A 9658-nucleotide genomic window follows, 5' to 3' on the forward strand; every position below is an offset into this window, starting at 1 on the left:
AAAAAGGTGAACATTTTGGTTAACCCTAAATATCTTACGAACCAAAAACGCTAGAGACTTGAATCTAATTTTATGTTGTAAACTGTAACGCTATACCAAAGAAGTTATTTTTTTTGAAAAAAATCCATTTAACGTTTTTTTTTATAAATCAAAAAACTGAAAAAAAAATTTGTCACCTCCAAAATCTTACGACTAAAATCTGATTTCATCTCCAAAACAATTTTGTGCAACGACATCTGATGTGTTTTTGACGTCTGATAAGATTTTGAGAAAAATCGAATTGACAGTTTTTTTTATAAAAAATAAGAATCTAAAGGAAACATTACTCAAAGTTTGTAAAAATTGAATATCTATTCAAATATCTTTTCAAAAACTTGAAATTTAGGCTTCAAACTTATTTTATCTTATGAGAAATATTGTTTTCAACATTCTGAAAAATGTTGAGAAAAATCGTGTTGACAGTTTTTTTTACAAAAATGACTCAAATATCTTTTCAAAACTTTGAGATATTGGCTTTAATTTACTTTAATCTTTAAAAAAATATTGTTGTCAACACTAAGTAAAATTTTGAAAAAAATAATAGCTTCTTTCTAATTTCAACTTATAAGAAATATTGTTTCTAACATTCGGTAAAATTTTGAAAAAAATCGAATTGACAGTTTTTTTTACAAAAAATAAAACTCTAAACAAAACATTACTTAAACTTATTAAAAATTTACTTTCGACTCAAATAGCTTTTTAAAAATTAAAATATTGGCTTAAAACTTATTTTATTTCACAGAAAATATTGTTTTCGATATTCAGTAATTTTTATATATAAAAATCCAACAGTCCGTTTTTTCATAAAAAATAAAATCTATAAAAAATACTACGCAAATTTGGTAAAAATTGATACGAGTACATATAGACAAACTTTTAAGCAAGACAAATCGACAGACGGGATGGGAAGTTATCAGTGTGGGTCGCATCCCACCCTCTTTTTAAAATTCAATTTGTATAAAAAATTTACTGAATGTCGGAAACAATATTTTTTATAGGACAAAATTAGTCTTAAAGTCGATTTTTCTCAATATGTTACCGTTGCATAAAATTGTTTTGAAAAAAAGGAATGTTTGGGTTACCCAAAATGTTCTTTTTCTTTAAGAAAAACATTCACTTAATCTTTTTGAGAGTGCTTTCCGAATCTTTCTGCGTAAATAACTGTATTCCTAACACAATTTGTTTGAAGTCGATAACTCTACTGGTTCTTGGGTTATGAACGACAAAAAAGCTTCCTGAGCGTAAGGACTTACGAACCCAAATCGGACCGATTACAATAACTTCCTTTTGAAAGTTTTTTCTGTTTAGGAAATTAGGACCTTTTAATGTTACTTCCCTTGGAAGGGAATTTTTGTCATGTTAGATAGAAGTACCCTTTAAAAAGTGATCATCATTTTAAAAGCAAAATGTGTCAAAATTTCCTAAAAAGAAAAAACATTATAACCTCCAGTGTTCAAAAACAAATACACCATTCCATAGTCATGGGAGGAGATTTCTGGTAAAAGTTTTCCACAAAGCTCAAGAAACATTTTGTATTCTTTAAAGATTTTAACTACAAAAATACTTCGAAAACGCTGAAACTTTACGAGTATCTCAAAAAAAAAAAAAAAAAAAACAGATAAATCTTGAAACGTTTTTATAGTTCGTAGAAGCAATTTTTCGTTAAATTCTTTCCAAAATTTGAAATGAAATAAAGTGACTTACCATTCAATTTTTAATTTTTAAATTCAGTCAATGACTTCGAAAATGCACTTTGTTCTATAAACACTACCGATACCGAGCCCGCGAAACGCGAAGAATACAAAATATCAATAAGAACTCGAGACCTCTTTTGGTTTGAAATTTAACTTAAATACACTTTATAAATATTGTTCACTTTTTTACCGCACAATAAAAATATATACATTTAAAACAAATAATGTTTTCTTTAAAGAACTTAATTCAAATATTCAAATTATACCGCCAATCTAAATTACCAACGAACACTGCAAACCGACGCGACGGACCAATCAAAAACCGAGCTACGTCATGAATGAAAAAAAGGAATTGTGTTCCTGGCAATTCACATTTTATAAAACGAAAAAATATTCATTTCGGAATTAATTCATACAAATATTTCTAAACAAACTTTTAATTTAACACTTATTTAACATTTTCCTTGAATTTTTTCTACCGCACATTGAAAATTTATATTTTAATTAATTATTCTTTACGAGAACGGAGCGATCGAGAGCACAAGATATTCACACACTGAAACTGAAACTGCTACTGTGACAGTGTGACTGTGCTGCCAATTGCCAAAGAACAATGATAAAGAAGGTGGACTTGCTGTATATGTCATGGCGATGGCGATTTAACTGCTCCACTTATTGTGTGGGCAACAATGCAATTACAATTTCTCAACTCTGCGCTTACAAGAGTGGATTGGGGAATCGAGTCGAAACTGAATTTAGATGAATGAAGGATTGATTTGGCATTGGATTTGTAGTGACAGGATTGAAATTGAGAAAACATTTTACAATTTTCCAAAAAAATTGAGAATTTTTAATGAAAACAAAAACAATATGCAACTCAAGTAAACTAAATAAAATAAAAGATAAATTAGGAGACGCGACAGTCCGCTGGGAATAAGGAATTAGGGAGTTACAACTCTAAATCATTTCCGTGAGCGAGTCATCTCCATGGGCGGATCCAGACTTTTAATCAGGGGTGGTCACACACTTAGATGAGTTATTACTCTCCGCTTTAAAATATTCTTTAAAGTTTTGTAAAGGAGGCTCGTTTGTGTACGAGTATATTAACCTAACCTTTACAAATTTGAATTGCTAATATGATAACTTTAGTTATGAAATTAATGTCGAACAATGTTGTCCAGCAAAGTAGGATCTTACTATTTAATTTGAATGACTCCCTACCTTTGAAAGCATTCCCAGATTCCAAAAGTTTACTAAATCTGCCATATTTAAGAGCTAAAACACAATAGTTTAGAGGGTTTTTGCTGCATTTCACGCAGAAATGTAAGAAGTTGTTTTAAAACGTAGCTTTTTTCCAAAAATAAAATATCCGTTTCTTGTATCCATTTCTATTTATGCTAAGAACGCTAAAAATTCAAAAATCCAGATAATGAGAGAGGATGTGATATGAAGAAATGTCGGGCTTTTTTGATGAAGTTTTTTCGAACTTAATTTTCGGGAGTCTATTATTACTATCGCTATCAGTCTGCTTACTCGTATTTTGAACTTAAAGGAGTCAACAAAACTTAAAAATTTTGGAGAGAAAAATGTTTGGTTCTTGAATTTAAGTAAATATGTGCTTTTGAGTACATAATTTCTCTAAAAAAATAAATTAAAAGAAATAAAGGTAAACAAATGAAATAAGAGCAAACGAGAGAGGGGGGGGACAGGTGTTTCCACTAAGGCACCTCTCCTTATCCAGGCGGCAGCGGACGAATTCTCGAGATGGAATCAACGGTAGCGTCTACAGTTCCAGTAAGGTTGAACTACTTAGTGAACACCTTATAGAGCTTCTACAACTTATTCGGAGCCCAGACCTGTAAGGAGCGGTTTATCCGGCTCCCCTTCCTTGGAGTTATACTAAGTATCTGGCCCTCCAGGTTAGGGGTTGTGCCGTCGTTGTGACTTCCTGGCCATGTAAAAATACCTCTCCTTATCCAGGCGGCAGCGGACGAATTCTCGAGATGGAATCAACGGTAGCGTCTACAGTTCCAGTAAGGTTGAACTACTTAGTGAACACCTTATAGAGCTTCTACAACTTATTCGGAGCCCAGACCTGTAAGGAGCGGTTTATCCGGCTCCCCTTCCTTGGAGTTATACTAAGTATCTGGCCCTCCAGGTTAGGGGTTGTGCCGTCGTTGTGACTTCCTGGCCATGTAAAAATACCTTAAGTTTTGAAGCACCAACAAGCCTCGGATACGGACGAAATCACTGTTGACAACCCTCGCAAACGAAATAAGGACAACGAACTTCAATTTTGTACGTGGAATGTTAGGTCCCATAACAGACCACGTGCAGCCGAACAATTAGTGGAAGCCCTAAACTGCTGCAAGTCAGATATTACAGCCATCCAAGAAGTGCGATGGGATGGACCGGGCAAACGCAAACTAAAGGACTGTGCCATCTACTACGGCGACTGCTACCGAGAACAAAGACAGCGTCTATTTGGGTGTGGATTTGTTGTTGGAACTAGACTCAGGCAAAAAGTCTTGAGTTTCAACAGTGTTAGCGAGCGCATCACGACAATCCTCATCAAGGCTAAATTGGGGAGCATGCCCCAACAGAGGAGAAAGATGAAGACACCAAAGGCATATTCTTCGAGCTCTTGGACAAGACATATGAGCAGTGCCCTGGCTATGACCTTAAAATTGTCTTAGGAGATTTTAATGCCAAGCTGGGAAGAGAAGACATCTTTGGTGGGATAATCGGGAGATACAGCCTGCACGACACTACCTCCGACAACGGGTTCAGGCTGGTCAATTTCGCTGCGGGGCGAGACGTTCTGGTAGCTAGTACGCAGTTCACGCATCTTAATTTCAACAAGGGGACATGGAAATCTCCTGATCAATCAACCGTCAACCACATTGACCAAATTGCGATCGACGCACGACACTTCTCCAGTATCCAGGATATCCGCACATTCCGAGAGGCCACCATTGACTCGGACCACTACCTCGTTGTAGCCAAGGTACGGCTACGGATATCCCGATCCAAGCCAAAAAAAGGAAGTACTGTGAGAAGATTCGATGTTAGATGGCTACAATTGCAAGAGACTGCCATGTCCTTTTCCGGTCGAGACTCTAATAACCTCTTAAGGAGTCCTATGCTTCCTGCATTAAGCATTGAAAACCAGTGGCAACATTGCCTTGCAGCCATCAGAGATGCCGCCTCTGAGGTGCTAGGTTTCACACGGCAACCACGACGAAACCCCTGGTTTGACGACGAATGCCGGCAAGCGCACGCAGCGAAATAAGAGGCATACAAAACGGCGCTGCACAAAATGGCTAGACTGCTAGAGCTGCTCGCGAGCTCTACGAGCAGAAGAGGAAAGAGGAACACCGGCTTCTAAGATAGAAAAGAGAGAGCATGAGAAGCGTGCGATCGAGGAGATAGAGGGATGTCACAACAAGAATGAGGTTCGTGAATTTTACCAAAAGGTAAAAAAACCTCCCAAAGGTACCAGCCACGAACCGAAGCCTGTAAAGACGATAAGGGGAACATCGTAGTAGAACCGCAGTCGATGCTGAGAATATGGAAAGATCACTTCTCCAAATTATATAACGGCGATGAAGAACCGAATTCCGCTGTAAGGGACTTAGAACCACTCAACCTCGGCGACGCAGATCAACAATTCCGCCTACCTGACCTTGACGAAGTCAAGATAGCTAAGCTATATCTAAACTTAACTCAAACAAAGCTGCTGGAGCTGATGGCATGGCTGCCGTACTATTCAAAGCAGCAGGCGATAACTTGGTAGGGAGAATGCACCAACTCAACTGCAAAATACGGTCGGAAGAAAGCATGCCCGATGAGTGGAATCTCAGCATAGTGTGACCTATACATAAGAAAGGAGACCCTCTAAACTGCGCCAAATACAGAGGCATCAGTCTCCTTAACATTTCGTATAAGATCATCTCTGCCGTATTATGTGAATGTCTGAAGCCATTCATCAACAACCTGATTGGTCCTTATCAGTGTGGCTTCAGACCAGGAAAGTCCACTATCGACCAAATATTCACACTACGGCAGATCTTGAAAAAAAACCCAGGAGCTTCAAATCGATACCCACCATCTCTTTATCGATTTTAAAGCCGCGTATGACAGCATCTATAGGGAAGAGCTCTACCGAGCAATGTCTAGTTTTGGCATCCTTGTCAAACTTATTCGTTTGTGCAGAATGACGATGGAGAATGAACGCTGCTCTATCAAGGTCGGAAAAGATCTTACTGATGCATTTGATTTCAAAAAAAGTTTTAGACAAGGCGATGCACTCTCATGCTACTTCTTCAACATCGCTCTGGAAAGAATTGAGCAAAACACAACCGTCAACACTAGAGGCAAAATCTTCCAAAGGTTTATACAATTACTCGGATATGCAGATGATGTTGACATAATTGGAAGATCAAAGCGTGATGTCAGTGGAGCGTTTTTGAGCATTGCGACGGGAGCGAAGAAAATGGGTTAAGTAGTCAATGAGGGCAAGACTAAGCATATGCTGTCATCAAAAAATGACATCGAACAAGGATGTTTTGGACAAAACATCACCATAGACAGCCATAACTTTGATATAGTTAATTACTTTGTCTACCTAGGCACCGCTATTAATGCAGACAACTACACTAGCGCTGAAATCAAACGAAGAATAACTCTTGCAAATCGCTGCTTCTTTGGACTTAGAAGGCAATTGAGAAGTAAAGTCCTCTCTCGAGCATCTAAAATCACCATCTTTAAGACACTCATCATCCCGGTTCTCATTTATGGCGCTGAGGCCTAAACCCTGTCAAAGAAAGATGAGCGCGTCTTAGGATGCTCCGGGTGATTTTTGGTCTGCCTAGAAGGAGAATGGAGGAGAAGATATAACGACAAACTGCACGGGAAGTACAGCGACACTGACCTAGTTAACAGAATTATAGTCCAACGTCTTAGATGGCTAGGTCATGTTGAATGAATGGACATCAACGCTCTAGCCCTGAAGGTCCAAACCCGAGAGACGGCGCAGTAGAGGAAGTCCGCGACTCAGGTAGCGCACGCAGGTCGAAGATCTAATCATTATGGCGTGCGAAACTGGAGACAGCTAGCTAAGGACCAAACTGGCTGGAGACGCATATTGGACATTAAACCAAAAACACGAATGCGTACAGTGCGTACAGAAGAGAATATTGCGTCTGTTTCTGAGAGTGTTGCTGAAGACCGTGAAATGTCGATTCGTCGCCGTTCGCAGCAATTGGGTTTGTGTTATTCGACCACATGGAAGATTTTACGCAAAGATCTTGGTGTAAAACCGTATAAAATACAGCTCGTGCAAGAACTGAAGCCGAACGATCTGCCACAACGTCGAATTTTCAGTGAATGGGCCCTAGAAAAGTTGGCACAAAATCCGCTTTTTTATCGACAAATTTTGTTCAGCGATGAGGCTCATTTCTGGTTGAATGGCTACGTAAATAAGCAAAATTGCCGCATTTGGAGTGAAGAGCAACCAGAAGCCGTTCAAGAACTGCCCATGCATCCCGAAAAATGCACTGTTTGGTGTGGTTTGTACGCTGGTGGAATCATTGGACCGTATTTTTTCAAAGATGCTGTTGGAAGCAACGTTACGGTGAATGGCGATCGCTATCGTTCAATGCTAACAAACTTTTTGTTGCCAAAAATGGAAGAACTGAACTTGGTTGACATGTGGTTTCAACAAGATGGCCCTACATGCCACACAGCTCGCGATTCTATGGCCATTTTGAGGGAAAACTTCGGAGAACAATTCATCTCAAGGAATGGACCGGTAAGTTGGCCACCAAGATCATGCGATTAGACGCCTTTAGACTATTTTTTGTGGGGCTACGTCAAGTCTAAATTCTACACAAATAAGCCAGCAACTATTCCAGCTTCGGAAGACAACATTTCCGAAGAAATTCGGGCTATTCCGGCCGAAATGCTCGAAAAAGTTACCCAAAATTGGACTTTCCGAATGGACCACTTAAGACGCAGCCGCGGTCAACATTTAAATGAAATTATTTTCAAAAAGTAAATGTCATGGACCAATCTAACGTTTCAAATAAAGAATCGATGAGATTTTGCAAATTTTATGCGTTTTTTTTTTTGTTTAAAGTTCTCAAGCTCTTAAAAAATCACCGTTTATATTATTTACAAAAAGTGATTAAACATGAACCGGTCAAGAATGCTTGTTAATTTAGCTTTAAATATTAATCACAGAAAAAAATCGAGTTAATGAAAACAGAATTAAGAAATGAAAATAAAAAAAAATCGGTTGAAGTGGATCCTGATTATGTTGCCGAAAATAGTAGTGATTCAGAAAATGAAAATGTCCTTGTCACTGCTGGTGGTACAGAGACAGACGGAGTGAATCAAGAAAAAATTGTAACAATAAATATTGTAGAAGTGGAAAAGACCAACCCAGGACAGGCTGCGGAGTCCGACGATGATTGCGGAAGATTGAAGCTGAATAGAAAGGGGCTGTCAGCCAAAGAAAAACAACGTAAAAGAAGAGAAAACGAATAAAAAAAACATCCAGTTCAACTACCGTGTGGAGAAAAATGTATTCAAAAATGCATTTCAAATATTTGTGAAGATAGGAGAATTGAAATAAATACTCAGTTTTGGTCTTTAGATTGGCTTGAAAGGCGACAGTTTATATTAAATTCAACACGCAAACAAAATACTGCTCGTATAAGTTATCGTCAAGGAGAAAATTTAGCTTTTTATATTTTTTGAAAAATGAACAGTTTTCCAAGGAAAATAACAGTGTAGTTTATGACATAATTATTACAACTCCTCAAAATTCATTGGCACCCCTTTATGATAAACGTGGACGATGTGGTCGTTCGTATCAGGGTTGTTGCGGATGTACAAATTTTGACTTTGAATTTTGATTTTGACGGATTTTTTGAGACTCGCATCCGCGGATGCGGATTTTAAAGTTTATTAAATAAAAACAATTTTAAGTCCGTAAATAAAGGAACATTTTATTGATTATCTTTGTGTTTAATAATTAAATTTAAAAATGGGTGAGTTATATTTAATAAAAAGCAAGATTGCAGCCTTCTCAGACTGTAATCTGTTTCTTAGTGAATCGTAAATTAATCCAGCTCCGCTAAATAATTGTTCGTTGTAACACTGGTTGGTGGAAGTAATATATACCTCAGTGCAACTTTGGAGAGCCTTTTAAAGTCTGTTTGATGGACTTTCCACCAATCAAGTGGATTATTATCCAATTCTAGTCTTTTTTTTATTTCGGTAACATGCTTACTCCCTTCGAAGAGTTTCGTGTTCCGTGACTAGCGTTATCAGATTCTCCTTCACCTTCGTCTTCCGTTGATGAATCTAGCATCATTTTTTTTTTTTAATTTTCATTGTTGGCGCTCTCAAATAAAATAAACTCTTCTGGGTGCTTTGACTTCAAGTGGTTTTTTAACGAAGAAGTCGTGCGTCCTTTTCGTGAGTATGTTTTACGACATATTTTGGATTCGGACTTGTTGATCTTTTTATTTAAATTAAAATAGATCATCTGCTTTTTGTTGGTGGCGACATTTATGTTCTGTATCTGTATCACTTTTTAACTTAATATATAAAAATCAACTGAGTCCTCTGGCGACAAATCAAAGCAAAGCTTTTATATCCTCAAATCTGTGACCATTGTATATGACTTGTTGTTGCTTTTGTCGTCCCCTACTTGGGACCGAGATATTTGAATTTAAAATTTTTACTAAGGTTGCAATTGTCGTTTTTATTGATCATGGTATAGTATGCCGTGCTGTTGCTATTTTTCGAATTTGAAAAAAGCGTTTAAAAACATCCCCATCCGCAACAAACTCCGCATCAGTTTATGCGGAGGCGGATGCGGATGCTGATGTTGGAATTATTGCGAATAATCCGCA

At 37.6% G+C, this 9658-nt stretch overlaps 1 protein-coding gene across 1 annotated transcript in view; it reads left to right on the top strand.

Moving 5' to 3' along the window:
• Nucleotides 1–8282, top strand: part of LOC129945690 (uncharacterized protein K02A2.6-like) — an 85029-nt gene extending 76747 nt beyond the window's left edge. The window contains exon 5 of the mRNA XM_056055551.1: nt 8038–8282. Coding sequence (XP_055911526.1) covers nt 8038–8282 — 245 coding nt within the window. The remainder of the gene's footprint in view (nt 1–8037) is intronic.
• The last annotated feature ends 1376 nt before the right edge of the window (nt 8283–9658 follow it).

The sequence above is a fragment of the Eupeodes corollae genome, chromosome 1, assembly GCF_945859685.1.
Source record: "Eupeodes corollae chromosome 1, idEupCoro1.1, whole genome shotgun sequence".
In the NCBI taxonomy this organism is placed as follows: Eukaryota; Metazoa; Arthropoda; class Insecta; order Diptera; family Syrphidae; genus Eupeodes; species Eupeodes corollae.